Source organism: Hyla sarda, chromosome 11, assembly GCF_029499605.1.
Source record: "Hyla sarda isolate aHylSar1 chromosome 11, aHylSar1.hap1, whole genome shotgun sequence".
Taxonomy (NCBI): Eukaryota; Metazoa; Chordata; class Amphibia; order Anura; family Hylidae; genus Hyla; species Hyla sarda.
The window spans coordinates 8,684,891-8,711,776 of NC_079199.1; the positions used below are offsets into that span (position 1 = coordinate 8,684,891).

General features: G+C 44.2%; 1 protein-coding gene across 1 annotated transcript in view; it reads left to right on the plus strand.

Moving 5' to 3' along the window:
* Positions 1-26,886, plus strand: part of NID2 (nidogen 2) — a 115,750-nt gene that overhangs the window by 11,010 nt on the left and 77,854 nt on the right. Inside the window, exon 2 of the mRNA XM_056545167.1 lies at positions 1,352-1,418. Coding sequence (XP_056401142.1) covers positions 1,352-1,418 — 67 coding nt within the window. The remainder of the gene's footprint in view (positions 1-1,351; positions 1,419-26,886) is intronic.

A 26,886-nucleotide genomic window follows, 5' to 3' on the forward strand; every position in this document is an offset into this window, starting at 1 on the left:
TAATGTTAATGATATCTTACAGTAAATGGCGGTGCTGTCCGGGCATGCTGGGAGCTATAGTTTTGCAACAGCTGGAGGCACACTGGTTAGGAAACACTGATATAGAGCATACTGTCCCATACAACTCCTTTCATCTGCAACCTTATGTTTTTCTGATGACTTTCTGAGGAATTTCTGTTTCCCATTGATAAGACAGGCTTGGCCTAAATGCAGAAAACAACTATACATTTACTAGACTATAGTTTTTAGTTAAAGGGGCACTCCCCTGGAAAACATTTTTTTTAAATCAACTGGTGCCAGAAAGTTAAACAGATTTGTAAATTACTTCTATTAAAAAATCTTTACCCTTCCAGTAGTTATTAGCAGCTGTATGCTCCACAGGAAGTTCTTTTCTTTTTGAATTTCCTTTCTGCCTGACCACAGTGCTCTCTGCTGACACGTCTGTCAGTGTCAGGAACTGTCCAGAGTAGGAGCAAATCCCCATAGCAAACTTCTCCTACTCCGGACAGTTCCTAAAATGGACAGAGGTGTCAGCAGAGAGCACTGTGGTCAGACTGAAAAGGAAATTCAAAAAGAAGAGAACTTCCTGTGGAGCAAATAGAAGCTGATAAGTACTACAAGGATTAAGATTTTTTAATAGAAGTCATTTACAAATCTGTTAAATTTTTCTGGCCCCAGTTGATTTAAAAAAAAAAAAAAAGTTTTCCAGGGGAGTACCCCTTTAATATAAGAAATGAAGGAACTTTGCAAATCTTGTTTAGTGTATACAGCATCTACACAGACCTGTATGTCTCCATGGTTACAGACTACAGACAAATCCCTGCGTAGCCCTGTTACTCTACTGCCTGTTTTTCAAAAGATGCGCCTCCAGCTGTTGCAAAACGACAACTCCCAGCATGCCCGGACACCCTTTAGCTGTCTAGGTGTGCTGGGAGTTGTAGTTTTCCAACCAGTGTGCCTCCAGCTGGTGCAAAACTACAACTCCTAGCATGCCTGGACAGCCAAAGGCTGTCCAGGCATGCTAGGAGTTGTAGTTTTGCAACAGCTGGAGGCACAATCAACACTGTGCTAGTTTATTTCTGTATAATTTTTTATTTATTTATTTTTATTCACTTTCTATTACGTCTTATACCGTATAATATTATCAATGTATTTTTTTGTACCCTTTTTCCTGTTTCTGGCCATTTTCATTGCCAGGATGTCCCGTCTTTTGTAATCTGTGTTTGCCCTGTGTCATTCCACGCCAGCCGTTCCCGTGAATTTCCTTGTTATTTGTGTACTTTGTCGCTATAGTTTCCCGCAGATCTATGTTATGAGGTCTGTTTGTAGTTAATTTATTTTTCAATTTCAGGTTAATGTTTCTATTTATGAGGCTGTGCGCACATTCAGAGCTGAGGACGGCGTCATCTATGGTCCAGGTAACGCTCGTGTCTCCAGTTTATGGAGAAATAATAGCCGGGTTCCGGGGGACGAGACAAAGCGCGATGGTTGTATATAAAAAAATTGTGCGACTTTCTGTTACACTTAGTATTTCCATTCCTCATCGTCTAGAAGCCAAGATCCTTACTAAAAATATAGAGTATTTCTTATAAAAATAATTTTCATTTATTTTATATTTAGATTAAAGGGGTAGTCCAGTGGTGAAAAACTTATCCCCTATCCTAAGGATAGGGGATAAGTTTGAGATCGTGGGGGGTCCGACCGCTGGGGCCCCCGCGATCTCTCTGTACGGGGCCCCGGCTCTCCGGCCAGATAGCGGGTGTCGACCCCCGCACGAAGCAGCGGCCGACACGCCCCCTCAATACATCTCTATGGCAGAGCCGGAGATTGCTGAAGGCAGCGCTTCGGCTCTGCCATAGAGTTGTATTGAGGGGGCGTGTCGGCCGCCGCTTCGTGCGGAGGTCGACACGCCCCCTTTCCGCGGGCTGTCGGGGCTCCATACAGGAGATCTTTAGGATAGGGGATAAGTTGTTAACCACTGAGTCACCACTGGACTACTCCTTTAATTATCACTTTCATGGCCTCTGCTTGCTGTCAGCCACTCCTTAACCCCTTAAGGACCAGGCATTTTTCGTTTTTTTCCCTTTCGTTTTTTCCTCCTTACCTTTAAAAAATCATAACTCTTTCAATTTTCCACCTAAAAATCTGTATTATGGCGTATTTTTTGCGCCACCAATTCTACTTTGTAATGACATCAGTCATTGTACCCAAAAATCTACGGCAAAATGGGAAAAAAAATCATTGTGATACAAAATTGAAAAAAAAATGCCATTTTGTAACTTTTGGGGGCTTCCGTTTCTATGAAGTACATTTTTCGTTACAAATGACACCTTTTCGTTATTCTCTAGGTCCATACGGTTAAAATGATACCCTGTACTTGTATAGGTTTGATTTTCTATTACTACTGAAAAAAAAATCATAAATACATGCAGGAAAATTTATACGTTTAAAATTGTCATTTTCTGAGCCCTATAACTTTTTTTATTTTTCCGTGTTCAGGGCGCTATGAGGGCTCATTTTTAGCGCTGTGATCTGAAGTTTTTGCGGTACCATTTTTGCATTGATCGGACTTTTTGATCGCTTTTTATTCATCTTTTCATGATATAAAAAGTGACCAAAAATACACTATTTTTTTGCGCGTACGCCATTGAAAGGGAAGGGATCATTGAAAGGCTTAATGATTTTTTTACACTTTTCTTATGCCATATTATAGCCCCCAGGGGGGGCTATAACATTGCATGTACTGATCTTTACCACTGATTGATGCATCTCCATAGGAATGGATCAATCAGTGTTTTCGGTGATTGAATGCTCGAGCCTGGATCTCAGGCTTGAAGCATTCATTCGGCAATCGGACTGCAGGAAGGAAGGTAAGAAGACCTCCTCCTGTGCTACAGCTGTTCGGGATGCCGCGATTATACCGTGGCGATCCCGAACAGCTCCCTGAGCTAACCGGCACATTTTACTTTCATTTTTAGCCACGCGGCTCAGCTTTGAGCGCACGGCTAAAGGGTTAATAGGGGGCGGCACTGCGATAAGTGCCACGCGCTATTAGCGGCGGGTCCCGGCTTCACTATGACGCCGGGCCCGCCGTGATATGATGCGGGGTTACCGTGTAACCCAGCGTTATATCACGGGAGCGGGAATAGGGGCGTGAGTTTACGCCCTTGGTCCTTAACAGGTTAAAGGGGTACTTCACTGAAAAACATTTTTTTTAATCAACTGGTTCCAGAAAGTTAAACAGATTTGTAAATTAATTCAATTAAAAAATCATAATCCTTCCAGTACTTATCAGCTGCTGTATGCTCCACAGGAAGTTATTTTCTTTTTGAATTTCCTTTCTGTCTGACCTCAGTTCTCTATGCTGACACCTCTGTCCATATCAGGAACTGTCCAGAACAGGAGAGGTTTGCTATGGGAATTTGCTTCTACTCTGGACAGTTCCTGACATGGACAGAGGTGTCAACAGAGAGCACTGTGGTCAGGCTGGAAAGAACCACACAACTTCCTGTGGAGCATACAGCAGCTGATAAGTACTGGAAGGATTAAGATTTTTTTTATAGAAGTAATCTACAAATCTGTTATGTTTTTGGCACCAGTTGATTTAAAAGAAAATGTTTTCCAGCAGAGTACGCCGTTAAAGAAATTAAAGGGGTACTCTGGGGAAATCAACTTATACTATATCCACAGGTCAGGGGATAAGTGTCTGATCGCAGTCGGTCCAACTGCTGGGACCCCCACGATCTCCTGTATGGGATCCAGCAACTCACCTGTTCTCGGAGGGCTCTGGTGGGGAGTTCTGAGACCAGCCGGAGTGACAGCCCACTCAGGAGTCCACAGTGGAGCCCTGCATCGGGATTCGAATCCTGCGGAACCCAATTAAAAACACTTGCGGGCGGGGGGGGGGATGGGGGGGGTGACGAAATGGCACAAGGGCGAAATTAAATAGCACAAGGAAATGATAAAATGGCAAAAGGTAGGGGATCAAATGTCACCGAGGGGATGATGAAATGGCTCAAAGGGGTAATGAAAGGGCACGGGGGGGGGGGCGTTGATGAAAGGGCTCAAGGAGGGGGATGAAATGTCACCGGGGGGATGGTGAAACGGCCGGGGGTGTATGTGTGGTATATGAAATGAAATGGCTCAAGGAGGTGATGAAATAGCACTGGGGTGGGGGAGGAGCGATGGGTGGTTGATGAAAGGGCCCAGGGGGGGTAATAAAATGGCTCTGGGGGGGGGGGGTGTTGATGAAATGGCACAAGGAGTTAATAATATGGCATGTTGGGTGATGTATTTGCACAAGGGGGTAATGAAATAGCGCCAGGAGGCAATAAAATGGCACGGGGTATTATTTCTAAAAGCTCTGACACAGTGTTTAAGAGAGCAGGCGAGATTGGACACAGGCAGTAAAGGTCCGACATCCAGCGGAACAGGATCAAAAAAACAGTCTGACCACAGTGCTCTCTGCTGCCACCTCTGTCCATGTCAGGATATGTCCAGAGCAGGAGTGAATCCCCATAGCAAATCTCTCTGGCTCCTGACAGACACAGAGGTGGCAGCAGAGAGCACTGTGGTCAGACAGGAAAGAACTACACAACTTCCTGTGGGGCATACAGCAGCTGATAAGTACTGGAAGGATTAAGATTTTTATATAGAAGTAATTTACAAATCTGTTTAACTTTCTGGCACCGATTAATTTAAAATAAATTGTTTTCCACCGGCGTAACCCTTTAAGGAAGGAGCAAAGAAACAAAGATCAGAAGAACACGGCGCATTCAGTCACAAATGGCACCACCCCAGTGCACAGGATTTGTGCAGTACTGCAGCTTATAGCCCCCTTGACTTCAGTGAAGCTGAGTTGCAATATTCTCTATAGCAGTGGTCTTCAACCTGCGGACCTCCAGATGTTGCAAAACTACAACTCCCAGCATGCCCGGACAGCCATCGGCTGTCCGGGCATGCTGGGAGTTGTAGTTTTGAAACATCTGGAGGTCTGCAGGTTGAAGACCACTGCTCTATAGGATCCCGGACACAGGAAGCTGCCAGGGAGAATCAAATTATGTTGTAAACAGGAAAATAAACTTTTTGTAACCGAATATCGTCACTGTGATTCCTTTCACAAATGGCCGTATAGATTGGGAAATAGCAGTATACAGGGCGTCAGATGTTGGGCACGTGCACATGGACGGATCTTTGTTTCTTTGCTCCTTCCTTAAAGGGTTACTCCGGTGGAAAACAATTTATTTTAAATCAACTGGTGCCAGAAAGTTAAACAGATTTGTAAATTACTTCTATTAAAGAAATCTTAATCCTTCCAGTACTTATCAGCTGCTGTATGCTCCAGAGGAAGTTGTGTAATTCTTTCCAGTCTGACCACAGTGCTCTCTGCTGACACCTCTTTCCATGTCAGGAACTGTCCAGAGCAGGAGAGGTTTGCTATGGGGATTTTCTCTTGACAGTTCCTGATACGGACAGAGGTGTCAGCAGAGAGCACTGTGGTCAGACTGGAAAGAACTACCCAACTTCCTCTGGAACATACAGCAGCTAATATGTACTGGAAGGATTAAGAAGTAATTTACAAATCTGTTTAACTTTCTTGCACCAGTTGATATAAAATAAATTGTTTTCCCACCAGAGTAATCCTTTAAAGTGAGAAGGAGATATCGGAATATGAATGTAATAAGGGACCTCCAAAGGCTGTCTGAGCATGCTGGGAGTTGTAGTTTTGCAACAGCTGGAGGCACACTGGTTGGGAATTACTGCTTTACACTTATAATACTTCAGTGCAGTGTTTCCCAACCAGGATGCGTCTTGCTGTTGCAAAACTACAACTCCCAGCATGCCCGGACAGCCTCTGGCTGTCCGGGCTTGCTGGGAGTTGTAGTTTAGCAACAGCCGGAGGCACCCTGGTTGGGAAACACTGCCTCAGTGTATGAAATAGCTATGATGCAATGCACATAAACACTTTTACATCAACTCTCCCGTACCTCGTACATATTTATGCAAGCAATAAACCGGAACAGTTGCATTGGGACACTACAGTAAAAACCTCTTTAAAAAAAAAAAAAGCTATTATTCAGATGCGGAATTGCTCTGTCTCTATTTTAAGTCCTAAATACAAAAATATACAAGTCTGAATAGGTGTTTCCACAATTTTTTCTCAAGCCTCCGCACTGGAATCTGTAATACCAGGCAGTGAACACAAGGTGGCAGCATTGCCCTATACCCAATCAGAGATAAGCGAATCTCAATACTGTACGTTCTCCGCTCTATTGATTAAAAAAAATATATATATACAAATCTCTATTCATTCAATTACACAATTAGATGACATATAAAAAAAATATATATACATATCAATAATTTATTTCCAGTTATACTTTATATAGCACTAACATATTTAGCCCTGATTTACTAACATGATCCCGACTCACTTCATCCGGTTGTGCAACACTTTGTGCGCCACATTTTACTAGTAAAAACGCAACGGTTTTTCAATGAGAGTATTTTTTTAACCTGACTAAGGGGGCGTGGTTTGCATAATTAGGGGCGTGTTCCCGAAATTTTCCTGAAAACCCGACAGTTGTATTTAAAGGGGTACTCCGCACCCTGGCATCTTATCCCCTATCCAAAGGATAGGGGATAAGATGTCATATCGCCGCGGTCCCGCTGCTGGGGACCCCCGTGATTGCTGCTGCAGCACCCCGCCATCATTACTGCACAGAACGAGTTCGCTCTGTGCGTAATGATGGGCAATACAGGGGCCGGAGCAGCGTGACGTCATGGCTCTGCCCCTCATGACATCACAACCCGTCCCCTTAATGCAAGTCTATGGCAGGGGGCGTGACGACCGCCACGCCCCCTCCCATAGACTTGTATTGACGGGGGCGGGCCGTGACGTCACGAGGGGCGGAGCCGTGACATAACGATGCTCCGGCCCCTGTATTGCCCATCATTAATGATAGCGGGGTGCTGCAGCAGCGATCCCCGGGGTCCCCAGCAGCGGGACCCCGGTGATCTGACATCTTATCCCCTATCCTTTGGATAGGGGATAAGATGTCTAGGGGCGGAGTTAAAAGCCCTTTAAAAACCCACCAGAAAAATAGTGAATTACTGAACTTGAAAACCCGACTGCCTGGAGGTGCGGGGAATCTGTTAAAAAGTCTGGGTTTTTGGAAAATCCTGTTACTTTGTCCCCTTAGTAGCTTTTTATATTATATTTTTTATTAGATTTTTTTGAATGACACTTTTTTTTTTTTTTTTAAATCTTGGCTTTCATTTCTTTTTATTTATTTATTTATTTATTTTTACTTTTTGTTTGATAACCCATTAACGACCATGAATGTAAAGTTACATCCTGGTGCAGAGTTACTTTGCTTTATTTATTTACTTTACGCTTTATTTTTCCTGTGCGACACTTCCCCCCCCCCTTTTTTTTAATTTTTTATATCGTGCGACAGAATTTTCCCGACATGTGCGAAACATTGATAAATACGTGTATGAAAAAAATTGTCTGGGGAAAAACAAATAACACTCTGAAAATAACCCGACACTCTTTGTAAATCAGGGCTATTGTGCTTTTTATTCGCAGTCAAACCTGATACACACTAGAGTCAAATCATGGAATACGAATACAATGCACCCTATTATTAAAGGGCTACTCCGCTGCCCCGCCCCCTCAATGCAAGTCTATGGGAGGGGGCGTGGCTGCCGCCACGCCCCCTCCCATAGACTTACATTGAGGGGTGTGATGTGATCAGAGATCTTATCCCCTATCCTTTGGACCCCCCCACGATCAGACATCTTATCCCCCATCCTTTGTATAGTACCCCTTTAAGCAGATGGGATGGAGTAACACATGACAGCAAGATCAGACTACGCTAGTGCGTAACCATGGAGACATATAGGTCTACAGATGGGCTGTATACACAAAATGATTAGTGTTGAGCGGCATAGGCCATATTCGAATTTGCGATATTTCGCGTATATATGGACGAATATTTGTCACATATTCGCAAAATTCGCATATTCGCAGGCTTTTTTTGCGAATATTCGCGCCCAACACTAAAAATGATCAATTTTTCAGTCAGAACTATTGCAAAGTGCAGCGAAGCAATACAGAAAACATACTACACGCCTGGATTTTTTTTTATTTGTGGCTCCAGTGGCTCTATCTCTAATTTTTGCTGCATTTCTTACATACACAAATGAAGCTTTTATTGCCAAAAATTCCTCTTCCTCCCACAGAGATATGAAGCCCCCCTCCTGCGATAAGAATGACGACTCGGCATGTTTTCTGCTATGTAATTATTAGGCATCCTGCGCTTTGTTGATGCATATTTTTAGCGTGTCTCATAATCTGACCCCCATTGTTCCTCCGGCTTCCGCCTTCAGTCTTGGTTTATTCCTGGTCTCTTATCCTTCAGATGTATAAGGAATAAATAGCTGAATTATTTCTCTATTCTTAGCACCTGGTTGACTCTAGTCCATACATAACCTGTTGTATCCGGAATAAATTTATGTTTTATTTTTCTCACCCCGCTGTTCAGGTTTTGCCCCTGGTTTCACATTCTTCTCGTCGTCTCATTAAAGACTTATCTTAAAAATACTCACTAGGAACTTGGAGTGTTCCCCTATTTTCCTGAATGAAATGCTCCTTTCTGGACATGTAGCTGGAGAAAAAACTGATGTGATAAGTGATGAAAATATCTGTACAGCGCATTTATTTTAAATTTTTTTTTTAGAAGAAAACCTACATTTTAAGTCAGAAACTTTCTTAGTCCCATTTTTGGCAACAAAATGTTCAGATAAATCTGAGATTTAAAATTCCCTCCTGTATATAGACATTCTCTGCTTATACCGTATATACTCAAATATAAGCCGACCCGAATATAAGCCGAGGCCCCTAATTTCACCCCAAAAACCCAGGAAAAGTTATGGACTCGACTATAAGCCTAGGGTGGGAAATACATCATCCCCCCATGTAATCATCCAGACCCCCGTCATCATCCCCCCCCTTCATCATCACCACCTGTCAATCCCTTCATCAGTGGTCTTCAACCTGCGGACCTCCAGATGTTGCAAAACTACAACTCCCAGCATGCCTGGACAGCCATCGGGAGTTGTAGTTTTGAAACCTCTGGAGGTCCGCAGGTTGAAGACCATTGCGGCCTTTGTCATCATCCAGACCCCCCCTTTAGTTTTCGACTCCCCTCGGTGGGAAGGAAGGGTGAGCTGGTCCGGGCCATCTATGCTGCAGGGACCGTCCGGTGGGGAGGGTTAGTCGTTCCGGGCTGTCCATTTTCACCAGGGGGGCCCTCTTCTCCGGGCCTTCCCGGACTAGTGACGTTGCCTTGACGACGACGTTCAGGGCCCCCCCGGTGAAAATGGACAGCCCGGAACGACTAACCCTCCCCACCAGACGGTCCCTGCAGCATAGATGGCCCAGACCAGCTCACCCTAACTTCCCACCGAGGGGAGGTGAGAAGAAAACTAAAGGGGGGTCTGGATGATGACGAACGCTGCAGTGGTCTTCAACCTGCGGACCTCCAGATGTTTCAAAACTACAATTCCCAGCATGCCCGGACAGCCATCGGCTGTCCGGGCATGCTGGGAATTGCATTTTGAAACCTCTGGAGGTCCGCAGGTTGAAGACCACTGAGAAGGGATTGACAGGCGGAGAGTTCACTCGAGTATAAGCCGAGGGGGGGCGTTTTCAGCACGAAAAATCATGCTGAAAAACTCTGCTTATACTCGAGTATATACGGTAGTCTAGTAAATACAGAGGCGTAGAATCTATTGTATATATTAGTTTGCGGTTTATAGCGTTATAGCTGTATAGTCATATAAACAGTATAGGAGTTTTATAAACGTGGCCCCTCCTTCTAGGGCCCCCACAATGATGTACGGCTCCATACAGCGCAGATGATTTATGGCCCCGCGTCCCTCGCTTACTCTGCTCAGCCCTTACAAGGCATTTCCAGTTGAAAACTTTCCATCCAACAGAACTATCTGTCAGATACATTGTCGTCTACAGGAATATTTCAAGAATGCCAAAGCTTTGCCACGAGAGCCGCGCCGGGAACAAGGCTTCAGGCCAAGCAACATACGGAATCCTGTCAAAAACGTGGTGATTTACTAATATCTTGCCGAAATGTAGGTTATACCACATATTCAGAATTCATGAACAAACACCGCGCACGGCTGAGAACTTATCTGACAAACTCGTGATGTCAGGAGTGGGTTCTATGTTCACACTACAGAATTACAAAGCAGAGAAATTCCGCTTGAAAATTCTGGTGCAGCAGCCTCCTATTGTTTTCAATTGGATTCTGCTGAACTGTGTACACAGCTGCTTACCTCATTGAATCCTAAAGTGATGTCACAACTGCTTACCTCATAGAATCCTACAGTGATGTCACAGCTGCTTACCTCATTGAATCCTACCATAATGTCACAGCTGCTTACCTCATGGAATCCTACAGTGATGTCACAACTGCTTACCTCATAGAATCCTACAGTGATGTCACAACTGCTTACCTCATGGAAACCTACAGTGATGTCACAGCTGCTTACCTCATGGAAACCTACTGTGATGTCACAACTGCTTACCTCATTGAATCCTACAGTGATGTCACAGCTGCTTACCTCATGGAATCCTACAGTGATGTCACAACTGCTTACCTCATTGAATCCTACAGTAATGTTACAGCTGCTTACCTCATGGAAACCTACAGTGATGTCACAGCTGCTTACCTCATGGAATCCTACAGTGATGTCACAACTGCTTACCTCATTGAATCCTACAGTGATGTCACAGCTGCTTACCTCATGGAATCCTACAGTGATGTCACAGCTGCTTACCTCATTGAATCCTACAGTGATGTTACAGCTGCTTACCTCATGGAAACCTACAGTGATGCCACAGCTGCTTACCTCATGGAATCCTACAGTGATGTCACAACTGCTTACCTCATGGAATCCTACAGTGATGTCACAGCTGCTTACCTCATTGAATCCTACAGTGATGTCACAGCTGCTTACCTCAAGGGAAACATACAGTGATGTCACAACTGCTTACCTCATTGAATCCTACAGTGATGTCACAGCTGCTTACCTCATTGAATCCTACAGTGATGTCACAGCTGCTTACCTCATTGAATCCTACAGTGATGTCACAGCTGCTTACCTCAAGGGAAGCATACAGTGATGTCACAACTGCTTACCTCATTGAATCCTACAGTGATGTCACAGCTGCTTACCTCATTGAATCCTACAGTGATGTCACAGCTGCTTACCTCAAGGGAAACATACAGTGATGTCACAGCTGCTTACCTCATGGAAACCTACAGTGATGTCACGACTGCTTACCTCATGGAAACCTACCGTGATGTCACAGCTGCTTACCTCATAGAAACCTACAGTGATGTCACAGCTGCTTACCTCATGGAATCCTACAGTGATGTCACAGCTGCTTACCTCATGGAATCCTACAGTGATGTCACAACTGCTTACCTCATGGAAACCTACAGTGATGTCACAGCTGCTTACCTCATTGAATCCTACAGTGATGTCACAGCTGCTTACCTCAAGGGAAACATACAGTGATGTCACAGCTGCTTACCTCATGGAAACCTACAGTGATGTCACAACTGCTTACCTAATGGAAACCTACCGTGATGTCACAGCTGCTTACCTCATAGAAACCTACAGTGATGTCACAGCTGCTTACCTCATGGAATCCTACAGTGATGTCACAGCTGCTTACCTCATGGAATCCTACAGTGATGTCACAACTGCTTACCTCATGGAAACCTACAGTGATGTCACAGCTGCTTACCTCATGGAAACCTACAGTGATGTCACAGCTGCTTACCTCATGGAATCCTACAGTGATGTCACAGCTGCTTACCTCATGGAATCCTACCGTGATGTCACAGCTGCTTACCTCATGGAAACCTACCGTGATGTCACAACTGCTTACCTCATGGAATCCTACAGTGATGTCACAGCTGCTTACCTCATGGAATCCTACAGTGATGTCACAGCTGCTTACCTCATGGAATCCTACAATGATGTCACAACTGCTTACCTCATGGAAACCTACAGTGATGTCACAGCTGCTTACCTCATGGAAACCTACAGTGATGTCACAGCTGCTTACCTCATGGAATCCTACAGTGATGTCACAGCTGCTTACCTCATGGAATCCTACCGTGATGTCACAGCTGCTTACCTCATGGAAACCTACCGTGATGTCACAACTGCTTACCTCATGGAAACCTACAGTGATGTCACAGCTGCTTACCTCATGGAATCCTACAGTGATGTCACAGCTGCTTACCTCATGGAATCCTACAGTGATGTCACAACTGCTTACCTCATTGAATCCTACAGTGATGTCACAGCTGCTTACCTCATGGAATCCTACAGTGATGTCACAGCTGCTTACCTCATTGAATCCTACAGTGATGTCACAACTGCTTACCTCATTGAATCCTACAGTGATGTCACAGCTGCTTACCTCATTGAATCCTACAGTGATGTCACAGCTGCTTACCTCAAGGGAAACATACAGTGATGTCACAGCTGCTTACCTCATGGAAACCTACAGTGATGTCACAACTGCTTACCTCATGGAAACCTACCGTGATGTCAGAGCTGCTTACCTCATAGAAACCTACAGTGATGTCACAGCTGCTTACCTCATGGAATCCTACAGTGATGTCACAGCTGCTTACCTCATGGAATCCTACAGTGATGTCACAACTGCTTACCTCATGGAAACCTACAGTGATGTCACAGCTGCTTACCTCATTGAATCCTACAGTGATGTCACAGCTGCTTACCTCAAGGGAAACATACAGTGATGTCACAGCTGCTTACTTCATGGAAACCTACAGTGATGTCACAACTGCTTACCTCATGGAAACCTACAGTGATGTCACAGCTGCTTACCTCATGGAATCCTACAGTGATGTCACAGCTGCTTACCTCATGGAATCCTACAGTGATGTCACAACTGCTTACCTCATGGAAACCTACAGTGATGTCACAGCGGCTTACCTCATGGAAACCTACAGTGATGTCACAGCTGCTTACCTCATGGAATCCTACAGTGATGTCACAGCTGCTTACCTCATGGAATCCTACCGTGATGTCACAGCTGCTTACCTCATGGAAACCTACCGTGATGTCACAACTGCTTACCTCATGGAAACCTACAGTGATGTCACAGCTGCTTACCTCATGGAATCCTACCGTGATGTCACAGCTGCTTACCTCATGGAAGCCTACCGTGATGTCACAACTGCTTACCTCATTGAATCCTACAGTGATGTCACAGCTGCTTACCTCATGGAATCCTACAGTGATGTCACAACTGCTTACCTCATTGAATCCTACAGTGATGTCACAGCTGCTTACCTCATTGAATCCTACAGTGATGTCACAGCTGCTTACCTCAAGGGAAACATACAGTGATGTCACAGCTGCTTACCTCATGGAAACCTACAGTGATGTCACAACTGCTTACCTCATGGAAACCTACCGTGATGTCACAGCTGCTTACCTCATAGAAACCTACAGTGATGTCACAGCTGCTTACCTCATGGAATCCTACAGTGATGTCACAGCTGCTTACCTCATGGAATCCTACAGTGATGTCACAACTGCTTACCTCATGGAAACCTACAGTGATGTCACAGCTGCTTACCTCATTGAATCCTACAGTGATGTCACAGCTGCTTACCTCAAGGGAAACATACAGTGATGTCACAGCTGCTTACTTCATGGAAACCTACAGTGATGTCACAACTGCTTACCTCATGGAAACCTACCGTGATGTCACAGCTGCTTACCTCATGGAATCCTACAGTGATGTCACAGCTGCTTACCTCATGGAATCCTACAGTGATGTCACAGCTGCTTACCTCATGGAATCCTACCGTGATGTCACAGCTGCTTACCTCATGGAATCCTACAGTGATATCACAACTGCTTACCTCATGGAAACCTACAGTGATGTCACAGCTGCTTACCTCATGGAATCCTACAGTGATGTCACAGCTGCTTACCTCATGGAATCCTACAGTGATGTCACAACTGCTTACCTCATGGAAACCTACAGTGATATCACAGCTGCTTACCTCATGGAAACCTACAGTGATGTCACAGCTGCTTACCTCATGGAATCCTACAGTGATGTCACAGCTGCTTACCTCATGGAATCCTACCGTGATGTCACAGCTGCTTACCTCATGGAAACCTACCGTGATGTCACAACTGCTTACCTCATGGAAACCTACAGTGATGTCACAGCTGCTTACCTCATGGAAACCTACCGTGATGTCACAACTGCTTACCTCATGGAAACCTACAGTGATGTCACAGCTGCTTACCTCATGGAAACCTACAGTGATGTCACAGCTGCTTACCTCATGGAAACCTACCGTGATGTCACAACTGCTTACCTCATGGAAACCTACAGTGATGTCACAGCTGCTTACCTCATGGAATCCTACAGTGATGTCACAGCTGCTTACCTCATGGAATCCTACAGTGATGTCACAACTGCTTACCTCATGGAATCCTACAGTGATGTCACAGCTGCTTACCTCATGGAAACCTACAGTGATGTCACAACTGCTTACCTCATGGAAACCTACAGTGATGTCACAGCTGCTTACCTCATGGAATCCTACAGTGATGTCACAGCTGCTTACCTCATGGAAACCTACAGTGATGTCACAACTGCTTACCTCATTGAATCCTACAGTGATGTCACAGCTGCTTACCTCATGGAATCCTACAGTGATGTCACAACTGCTTACCTCATTGAATCCTACAGTAATGTAGTTGTTCCTTGCAAATGTGACAGCCACGGGGTGTTAGTAAGAGTTCCTGTTCACTTCGTGATGCCAGGGCACCTTTTTTCTAATCCACGGTCCGAAAGTTGGAGGCCGCTTCTCCTGGGCCAGACGCGATGAGCAGATAAACACACCGACGTCAGGTTACGGATAACTGTCTTTACTGAGCTTGTGCAGATGTTAACACACAGACAGCTGGCCTTAGTGTGAGAGTGCAGCTTACCCCTTGCGAGCCTTGTAGCCTTGCTGAGACTTGTGGTGTTTTCACCGGACGGAATTGTAGACTGTAGATTCTGCTTGCTAGGGTCCTTCCAAGGCACTGTAGACTATTCTGCAGGGGCATGTGTGGTGGCCCAGTACAGGAATTGTACTCCTGTACCCTTGCTGCCCTGTCAGACAGCCTCCCTACAGTGTCCCCTGCCCCCCTACACCTGTCCCCTTGTATATTTCCGTTATGCCTGTGTTATACTGTTTATTGTATATAAAAGTGTTATAGCTTTAAGAACAGTTGTCATGTGATTGTAACCCAGTGAGGTATCAGTGACCATGTGACCTAAGGGTGACCTATGGGACCCCTTCTAGTCTCTCTCATATGAGCCCTGGTGGAGCTTGCTTACTCTCTTGAGTTCCAGTAAAGTCCTTGCTGAGGAACAGTGACGTCCAGTCCTAGTTGTGTGTCTGGAGTCCAGACGAGGCCTAAATTCAGTCAAGCAGCCACATATTCTCAAGTCCATTGTCCCATAGGTCCAGTCAAAACCTGGTAAGCTACAGAAGGGGTGAAGTCAGTCATAGTCTGTCATAGTCAAGTCAGTCAAAGTCAACCTATCTTCAGTCAGCATGGTCTGCATCAAAATTTTCCCAGTCCACTACAAATCCCATCAAGCCGTAAGGTCTCTGAGTCACTGGTCACCCCCGTGGGCCCTGGCTAAGCTGTATAGAATGCTCCACCTGTCTAACTCAGTAAAGCTACCATTGTTCCGTAACTTGGCGTCGGAGTCATTATTGCCCCCGTGCCTAGCCCAGGATCAGCAGTAAACCTTCAGGTGGTATTGAGGATAAACCACGCCCTGATGTCACAAATACAAGGGGTTAATGCCATCTGCTCCTAGGGTAATTCCATCTGCCCTGCATCACACCCTCTGCCACACATGTATTCCTTGTAGGATAACCAGTAGAAAGATTAAAGGGGTTATCCAGGAAAAAACCTTTTTTTTTATATATCAACTGGCTCTAGAAAGTTAAACAGATTTGTAATTTAATTCTATAAAAAAAAAAATCTTAATCCTTTCAGTACTTATGAGCTGCTGAAGTTGAGTTGTTCTTTTCTGTCTAAGTGCTCTCTGATGACACGTGTCTCGGGAACTGTCCAGAGTAGAAGCAAATCTCCATAGCAAACCTCTTCTACTCTGTGCAGTTCCTGAGTCAAGCAGAGATGTCAGCAGAGAGCACTGTTGTCAGACAGAAAAGAACAACTCAACTTCAGCAGCTGATAATTATTGGAAGGATTAAGATTTTTTAATAGAAGTCAATTACAAATCTGTTTAAATTTCTGGAGCCAGTTAATATATATATATATATATATATATATATATATATATATATGTGTGTGTGTGTATATATATATATATATATATATATATATATATATATATATATAAGTTTTTTTCCTGGAATACCCCTTTAAAGCTGGAGTAGGCCTCTACTTAGTCCACACGACACACAGCACACCTGAGCTTAGCTGTTGCTCAGGAGCCTCACTGCGGTGAAACTAACTAACTCCTCCCCTGTACCTGACTATACAGGGGAGACTTTTAGGGTCTCATTGGCTCACATGGTCACATGGGGTTCACTGCTCACATTTTAAAGGCACAGTACACTCATTACAACCTAATATACCGGTACATATAAATAACATAATGAATTTATAAAAATATATCGATCTTATAAGTACAGCATAAACATTATTTCAGTACAAGTGGTGTGGGCCCAACACCCTGTGCTGCCAGGCGGCCCAAGACAGTCCAAAGGCCCGGGACAGCCTCCGGTGCTGGGACAGCACACAAAGATCGTAGGGATTGTCTATGAAAAAAAGCATCTGGTTAGAGGTCTTGTATAAAGACAATGACACTGCTCTTGACCATTGGCTGTGTCTGGTATTGCAGAATTGCAGTAGTTGCAATACCAGACGCAACCCATGGATAACAAGTGGCGCTATTTCTGGAAAAAAAATATAGGACAACCCCTCAGCATGGGACATGTATTCTTTTTCTCATTTCTGTAGCCACCTATTATACCAGTGTTTCCCAACCAGGGTGCCACCAGCTGTTGCAAAACTACGACTCCTAGCATGCCCGGACAGCCGAAGGCTGTCCGGGCATGCTGGGAGTTGTAGTTTTGCAACAGCTGGAGACACATGGGTTGGGAAAACACTGTATTACACCTTCGTAGACCATGAAGGCTCTAATACTATGCAACTTGTAAAAGATCGAGAGATCTGGTATCAGGGAATATGGGTGGAATTTACCAATCGTGGTTTAGTTGAACGTCTTTTTTACCCATTTTATTTGTGTGGTAGAATCTGCGTACGTGTGCCAAGTTTACTAAATGGTGCAGAGCATGGGATAGATATAGCGCCGGTCCCTTTTTTCTACTTCTTCAGTACTCCACTTTTTTCCTCTGCAACTTTCTATCCAGTGTGCCAAAATGTGTGACTTTTAAAGGGTACCTTTCATCAAAAAAACTTTTGATTATATTATAGGGAGCAGTGCTGAGCTTGTCTGTGTCCCGGCTGCAGACTGAGATTTAGAACTCCAGCATGAGTCTGAAATCTATTTTATTTTTTTTAAAAAAAGCTTGCGGCCAGGACTGGTAGGGAGACCCCTATTGGTAATTTTTACAAAGTGGAAAATTAAATAGAAAGAAGCATATTTTTTAATAACATGCTAATGGAAAGTTATTCTGCATACATTAATGTATAATGTAGAAAATGGAGGATGGAGTCCAGCTCAGTTGCAAATAAAATCCAATTTATTGGTAGACAAATGCAGGAACACAAGGGTTACGCGTTTCAAGCGCTACAAGCGCTCTTAGTTTGGTATGACTAAGAGCGCTTGTAGCGCTTGAAACGCGTAACCCTTGCGTTCCTGCATTTGTCTACCAATAAATTGGATTTTATTTGCAACTGAGCTGGACTCCATCCTCCATTTTCTACATTCTCTGCGGTGTTGTCCAGCACCAGGAGTCCGTGCTCCATCTGTCCGGGCGGGGTGAGCTCGTTGGACTGTCTTTTGTTTCCTTCTATTAATCTATAATATAGTAATATATAATAAAGTTTTTTTGATGAAAGGTACACTTTAAATGGGTATTCCAGGCCAAAACTTTATTTTATATATCAACTGGCTCCGGAAAGTTAAACAGATTTGTAAATTACTTCTATTGAAAAAATCTTAATCCTTCCAATAGTTATTAGCTTCTGAAGTTGAGTTGTTGTTTTCTGTCTAACTGCTCTCTGATGACTCACATCCCGGGAGCTGTGCAGTAGTTCCTATGGGGATATTCTCCCATCATGCACAGCTCCCGGGACGTGACATCATCATTGAGCAGTTAGACGGAAAACCTCAGAAGCGAATAACTATTGGAAGGATTAAGATTTTTTAATAGAAGTAATTTACAAATCTGTTTAACTTTCCGGAGCCAGTTGATTATATATATATATATATATATATATATATATATATATAAGGTTTTGCCTGGAATACCCCTTTAAATAATCCTGTCCACAGCAAGTTTTGTAAGCCAGGTCAGCGCTGGTGTAGATTTGCCACTCAGTTTGCGGGGCGCGATTGCAGAAAGTTTCGAAGTGAAATGTTGCGCGACTTTGTCGCAAAAACGCCAGTCAACATCAAGAAATCCAGGGTAAAATATTTGATAAATCCCCCCTCTGTCTCTGCTGTGCACACGTGCTCCAGGAAACTGTATAAGCGAAGGCTACGTGAAGCGTGAAATATATTCTAATTGGTGGAGATTTGCATGCTGGGAATGTGGGGCAGAAGCCAAGGCCCGTGTGAGAGCAGAGCGGCCCGAGGTGAATTCTACAGCGTAATTTCAGCTTATAAAATGACCGTCTTATCCCTCAACGTGCGGCTGTATGGAGCCCTGAAGCCTCGGCCTGGGTTAGGCCTCTGACACCCGTAGGGTCGAGTGTTGTGGGATCTCCTGGTAATATGACATTTAATACATTCATCTTGACGGCAGGAAGTTCTGACCCTCCGCCCTCTTCCGTCCTCGCACGGCTCGTAGCTCTGGGTTAAACATTGGCCCATTCTTCTGCTCTGCGACTGCCGGTGACGTTCGGCTTCACAGGATCCGTCAACAGCAAAAACTACTCATGGGCTTTATAACTTATCGGATTAGGAATTTATTAAGGGGCAATGCTAAATCTGTAAAAAAATAAATAAAAATAAAATAAAAAAACACTCCCGTCTTGATATGTAGCACACAGGCCTTTCGCCCCCTTCAGCCAACAGTGTCAGGAGCAACTGCTAACTCTGTACCCCATATTTCCAAACAGGGCGACTCCAGCTGTTGCAAAACTACAACACCCAGCATGCCCGGACAGCCGTTGGCTGTCCGGGCATGCTGGGAGTTGTAGTTTTGCAACAGCTGGAAACATGCTGTACCCCCTTATAACTATATGCTGAGAGTTGGAGATAATTATATGCTGGGGGCTGTAGTTTTGCAACAGCTGTAGACATGCTGTAGGCCTAGATTAACATTCCGCCTGATACCAACGCGGTCTGATTTTGGTCATGGCGACCAGTCCCAGTTCATCGGTACGCAATGGTTCTGCCAGGTGGGAAGAAGCGTCGCCTAGCACCAAGAGGACCTGCCAGCAGTCTATGGCCTTCCAGGATGGCCTCTCACTGCGGTACATTGGGCTTTTTGTGGGATCTTCACTTCCGTATTCCACCTGAAGATTGAACATGCGTAATCTTCCAGTAAAATCCAACACCGTGACGGAAGTTCTGCTACAGAACATCAATAGTGGGAACTGAGCAGTAAACCCCCACTGAGTCATTGTGGATGAAATAGTCCACACAACATGAATATTACATTTGATGTACTGGATAAATCTGTACAACTCCTACTCATAGGTGCTATTATTCCATACAGGCTTTGGGCCAGATTTACTAAAACTGCCTAATTTTTAGGCCTCGTTCACAGTAAGGAATGTCTACAAGAAAATTCCGCACAGACATTCTGTAGTGGGATCGGGCCTTACGTCCTATATCTGGGCCAATGTGTGTGGTGCCCAATTTGGGGGTACTGTGTGCAGGGTGTATGGATATGATCGTGATGCCAGGGCACCGCTAATCTACACGGTCCGAGGATAGGACAGCTTCTCTTGGGCCAGGCACGGAATAATAAATACACTGATGCCAGGTTATGGATAATTGTCTTTACTGAGGCAGAGTAGATGTTACAATCCTCACAGGGTAGATTAGAGTAGAGGAGATTCAGTGTAACCCTTGGGAGCCCTGTAGACTTGCTATGACTTGTAGTTTTGTGCTTGGGACTTTAGACTTAATGCTGAAGTCTCCCTACACTGACTAGGGTTCTGATAGTGTCCAAATAACACTTCACCGCCAGGGTAGGAAATCTGTCTGCCCCGTCGACTCACCGGGTTTTATGCTCACAATTCTGAATCTCTGAATCCTCCTGGGTGGGGAACACTGGTAGAATGGCGCAGTCGCTTGCCTGAAGATTTATTTTGGGCTTCCCTTGAATCACCTCACACTCCTGCTGTCTCTTCTCCACACTGCAGCTAACACTGAGCTCTGCACAGAACACACACTCTCCAACAACTAACAACTGAACTCTGAACTAAACTCTCCACTGAACGGAAATGCTCCCTACACTATATATGGCCTAGCTAGGGGGCCTCCCATTGGGCAATTGGGGTCACATGGTTACTCATCATCCCTCCTTACAGATATTCTGCACATGTCTTAAAGGTTCAGTGCAAAACAATATAAATTAACAGGCAAAGATAAAGCATCACCTGAGCAGCAGGGCCTAGCGCAGGCACCTGAAGCAATGCTTACCTGACAGGACACACTCTGGTACTGGGACACCACATGTGTGTGTATATACATATGGGTAGGGGTTGTAGAGATTAGTCTACTCTAGATGATGCATTATGTGTAATCTTCATGATGTCTTAGCCGTTGTATCCACAGTTCCTCCCTCAGATGTTCTACTACTTGAACATCTTCAATCTCGGTGACAGTAATGATTTGCACCAGGATATACGGGAAACAAATTGATTTGTTCTGGAAGAAACATGTGCAACCCGTTTCATCCCTTATAATAGTCCGGTATGTGACTGGTACAGAAAACATGTTTCTGGTTCTCAGGGCACAATGAACATTTGAAGATGAGACATCAATAGACATTGGCCTCTGGAAGTCATTCAGAACCATTACAAGTTGGTAACATCTGCCGACTCATCCCCGTATCAAAAGAGACACCAGGTCAAAATTACCTCCGCCTGGTCATATGTCTTATGTCAGAAATTGCAGCTTCATTGAGCTGTCTAAGAATGTGTAGAATGTTGAATATATTCACGTATATACACAATGCGGACCATGATTGAGCTGAGCTGCAGTGGACACAGATGTGGCGCTGTATTCAGGAAAAAGCTACCATGTTTGTCTAATTTTGGACAAGTCCTTTAAGACTTTGGTCGGCTACATTTTCACCTTGTCCTTTATACTGGACACTCCGGACGCCCTCTTACAACATTACGTCCCATGGTATGGACCAGATCGGTTGCTATTTCTTGCCATAGATAAAGCACAAATGTTCCGCCATGTTGGAGCATCTCCATATTTTTCCTCCAAGACTTCTGGTGAGGTCCATGAGATGGTACATACGGTTTCTGAGGGCAACTGGTCTCCTCATTTAGGTATTGGGGAGACCTGTTTATTTTTATGACTGGACTAAGTAAAGTTGGTTTCTTATTAAAATGACCATTTGGTGGCCCAGAACCTGAAAGTTTCACTGAAGGGTTATGGATGGGTTAAAGGGAATCTAGAGTACCCCTACCTGCCGGTATCGGCTAATAGGAAACATACAGATTATGATGATATCTAGAGATGAGCGAACTTACAGTAAATTTGATTTGTCACGAACTTCTCGGCTCGGCAGTTGATGACTTATCCTGCATAAATGAGTTCAGCTTTCAGGTGCTCCCGTGGGCTGGAAAAGGTGGATACAGTCCTAGGAGACTCTTTCCTAGAACTGTATCCACCTTTTCCAGCCCACGGGAGCACCTGAAAGCTGAAATAATTTATGCAGGAAAAGTCATCAACTGCCGAGCCGAGAAGTATGTGACGAATCGAATTTACTGTAAGTTCGCTCATCTCTAATGATATCTGTAATATGTATGCCTCTTGCACTGTTATTTGGCAAAATAAACTTTTATTGGGGACATAACTTAGCCCCCTTGGTGCACCGATAGGCCTGTCCACATCTGTAACAATGCTTCTTCTTGGATATTGATTCTCCGCTCTGCAGTGACGTAACTGAAGCCCGATCTGCCCATGTTGTCACTGCAGGATTTCAGGGCAGTCTTAAAGGGAATCTGACAGCTTGTTCACCCACACTAAACCCCATACACAGGATTATAGTGCAGGTGAACATAAGTAAAACAATAGTAAAACAAAAAAGCGATAACGTGCACTCACCGCATAGTCTGTGTATTCCGTCCAGGAGGCTCAGGGTCCGGGAGACGTCCATGGATGGCACCGAATCGCTTGGAGGCAACGCCAGCCGTTTCACGCTGTACTTCGTGCTTCTTCCGGCCTGATGCAGTTTCACACGATACTCCGTGCTTCTTCCGGCCTGATGACGTTTCACACGGTACTCAGTGCTTCTTCCGGCCTGATGCCGTTTCACACGGTACTCTGTGCTTCTTCCGGCCTGATGCCCTTTCACACGGTACTCCGTGCTTCTTCCGGCCTGATGCCGTTTCACACGGTACTCCGTGCTTCTTCCGGCCTGATGCCGTTTCACACGGTACTCAGTGCTTCTTCCGGCCTGATGCCGTTTCACACGGTACTCTGTGCTTCTTCCGGCCTGATGCCCTTTCACACGGTACTCCGTGCTTCTTCCGGCCTGATGCCGTTTCACACGGTACTCCGTGCTTCTTCCGGCCTGATGCCGTTTCACACGGTACTCCGTGCTTCTTCCGGATTTGCTCCGAGACTTTTATGATCTGGAGACGGATTTGCTGGATGTCCCCTAATCTTGCATGGGACTTCTGGCGAATATATCTCCAGATAATAGGGTTGTCCTGTTAGGGGCCTGTTCACATTGCCGTTGTGCCCGGGTGCACTGGGTGTTGTAGTTTTGCAACAGCTGGAGGCCCCCTGTTGGAAAACACTGTATTAGGGAATTCTGATAGAGAAGGGTAATAGAGGAGGAACATATGTAAGAGGGTAATAGAGGAGAATCTTATGTAAGAGGGTAATAGAGGAGAATCTTATGTAAGAGGGTAATAGAGGAGGGCCATATGTAGACCAATATATGGCGGGTTGATACTCAAGTTCAATTCCTATAGGTCACCTAAGTGACCCAAAAATAACCCAATTTCCCCTATATTCCCAAAACTTTATTATTAAATCATAATTAAGCACACATTTTGGTTTACAAAATCCAGTGTTTTCCGCTCCTGAGGTATTAGATGCTATATAGCACTCTTAGTATTCATGATCGGTGTACACCTGCAGTGTGTACGACCAATATAGGAGCTAACACTGATGCTTAAAATCAAAGCTCAGCCCCCCTCAACATGTTTCGCTGCTGGACGCAGCTTTGTCAAGAGGTTAATGGGCAATAGAGGAGGAACATATGTAAGAGGGTAATAGAGGAGGATCTTATGTATGAGGGTATTAGAGGGGGATCTTATGTATGAGGGTAATAGAGGAGGATCTTATGTAAGAGGGTAATAGAGGAGAATCTTATGTAAGAGGGTAATAGAGGACGATGTTATGTAAGAGGGTAATAGAGGAGGATGTTATGTAAGAGGGTAATAGAGGAGGATCTTATGTATGAGGGTAATAGAGGAGGATCTTATGTATGAGGGTAATAGAGGAGAATCTTATGTAAGAGGGTAATAGAGGAGGATGTTATGTAACAGGGTAATAGAGGAGGATGTTATGTAACAGGGTAATAGAGGAGGATGTTATGTAAGAGGGTAATAGAGGAGGATCTTATGTAAGAGGGTAATAGAGGAGGATGTTATGTAAGAGGGTAATAGAGGAGGATATTATGTAAGAGGGTAATAGAGGAGGATCTTATGTATGAGGGTAATAGAGGAGGATCTTATGTAAGAGGGTAATAGAGGAGAATCTTATGTAAGAGGGTAATAGAGGAGGATCTTATGTAGGAGGGTAATAGAGGAGGATGTTATGTAAGAGGGTAATAGCTTAGGGTGTTATGTAAGAGGGTAATAGAGGAGGGTGTTATGTAAGAGGGTAATAGAGGAGGATCTCATGTAAGAGGGTAATAGAGGAGGATCTCATGTAAGAGGGTAATAGAGGAGGATCTTATGTAAGAGGGTAATAGAGGAGGATCTTATGTAAGAGGGTAATAGAGGAGGATCTCATGTAAGAGGGTAATAGAGGAGGATCTTATGTAAGAGGGTAATAGAGGAGGATCTCATGTAAGAGGGTAATAGAGGAGAATCTTATGTAAGAGGGTAATAGAGGAGGATCTTATGAATGAGGGTAATAGAGGAGGATCTTATGTATGAGGGTAATAGAGGAGGATCTTATGTAAGAGGGTAATAGAGGAGAATCTTATTTAAGAGGGTAATAGAGGAGGATCTTATGTATGAGGGTAATAGAGGAGGATCTTATGTAAGAGGGTAATAGAGGAGAATCTTATTTAAGAGGGTAATAGAGGAGGATCTTATGTATGAGGGTAATAGAGGAGGATCTTATGTATGAGGGTAATTGAGGAGAATCTTATGTAAGAGGGTAATAGAGGAGAATCTTATGTGTATGATTCTTATGTGTATTTTTTTCTCTATTGAATTCAACCGGCGCTATGTAATGCGTACTTTCCCCTGTGGTGGCGCTGCACGAAAAACTGAACACTTGCTGCCACTAATTACAGCTGATCTCTAGAGAGTCCACTATGGGATCCGCTTATTTTCAAGGGATCCTTCTACCAAATACTGATGTCTAAAGTTGAGAAACAATTGGTGTGAGGTGGTTGCTGCAGATAATGGACACTTTACAGGGCCGTTTAGTTCCTAATACTATGGGCGTCACTGAAGCCACCAATCCTAATGACAGGCCTGCCAAAATAAATGGTGCAAAGTATTGACAAAATGAGTGTCTGGCTCCTGCCCCGGGGAGATAGTAAGGTTTATGACAGCATAAAAAGCAGAAAATACCTCCTAAGGGCTGATCACATCCGTTGCTCAGTTCATTTTGGTTTTTGGGAATCAAATATAAAAGGAAATGGAAATGTTGATGGATCTGAATAGGATTTAGTTTCACTTTCCAGAGCTGTCATTGTGTCATTATTTAACTCCATAATTCCAACTAGTTACTTTCTTATTTCAATGAGGGAATACAATAGCCATGTCTGGTCACTGTGGATTCACTATACTTAATAAAAGATCCTATGGTGTATAGACATGGATCTGTGTGCTTTGGATGCATTAGATGGTGCTTATAGGCTGCTATGGGCCCATACTGTACCTCCTGGGTGCCTCATAGTAGTTATAAGAAAGACAATTGTGGCATGCTCCATCATGTGCCATATTATAGAGCAGTGGTATTCAACCTGCGGACCTCCAGATGTTGCAAGACTACAACTCCCAGCATGCCTGGACAGCCGTTGGACCCATTGAAGTCAATGGTAGCAAAATCTGCTGTGAATTTTCTGCAGCAAATATGCTGCGGAAATTCCGCAGGTAAACGACCGGTGTGAACGTACCCTAACCCTGTACCTATAAACCTGGGTCCAAGCCCGGCACCCAAACACATTTCCACATTTCCAGACTTGCAGCATTTCCTGAATGCATTTGTTTGTGAACGCTCATGGCAGACGGGGCCTTTACTATGGGTCTTTGTGGCTACTTGTTCCCCCACCAGACCACACATATACACGTTATTACTCACTACGCTGTAGATATGACACAATAAATTTATGTCGTTTCCGAATTAGTCGCATTGCATGTGAAGTGACCGCGGATTATGAATCGCTTGTTTATAGAGGCATTGCTCTCGCCGTCATAGGCATTGGAAGTATTTGATGGAGCGATAACCTCCCGACGTGTTTCGGTTCCCCAGAGATATGATTCAATGTTTTAATCCTGCATCCTGTTGGTTTGGCAGCGCGAGAAAGAAGATAGCAGAATATTTCTGAGTTCAATGGAGATTAATAGGAGTGCCCTTTGTTTTTCATGGAAGTTGGGTTAGCCAAAGTTTAAGTGAGAACTTGGCTTTGGGACTGGATGTGCGAGCTTCAGCTTGTCGTGTAACATCAGACTCAGATATTCTGCTCCACAGTCGCTTGTGCCGCTGAGATAGGAATATTTCTGTGTGTAAGAGTGCGGTGGATGTGCTCCAGTAATGGAAACCATACAACATTGTTTGTTGCTTATTTTATTTAAAAAATTTTCTGCTGCTAATCAATGTATCCTATTATTTTTAGCCCTATAGGATGGAATAATCTTATGTAAAATCTCCACTCACTCACTGTCAAATCCCCTGATGAACCATAATACTATCTGATATACGGGGGAAACACGCCGGGAAAGTGTGGGATTGACCCCCTGAAGGATCTCTAGTTATGAGTTTTCGATCACTATATTTGTACCGATCTTTTGTATTTATTCTTTAGATATTTTTGTATGAGGATTTTAAGGTGTTATTGTAATAAAGATATTATATTTTAGCTACTTTTTCGGTAGGTGCTTTTGGATTGTTAATGGTCCCCA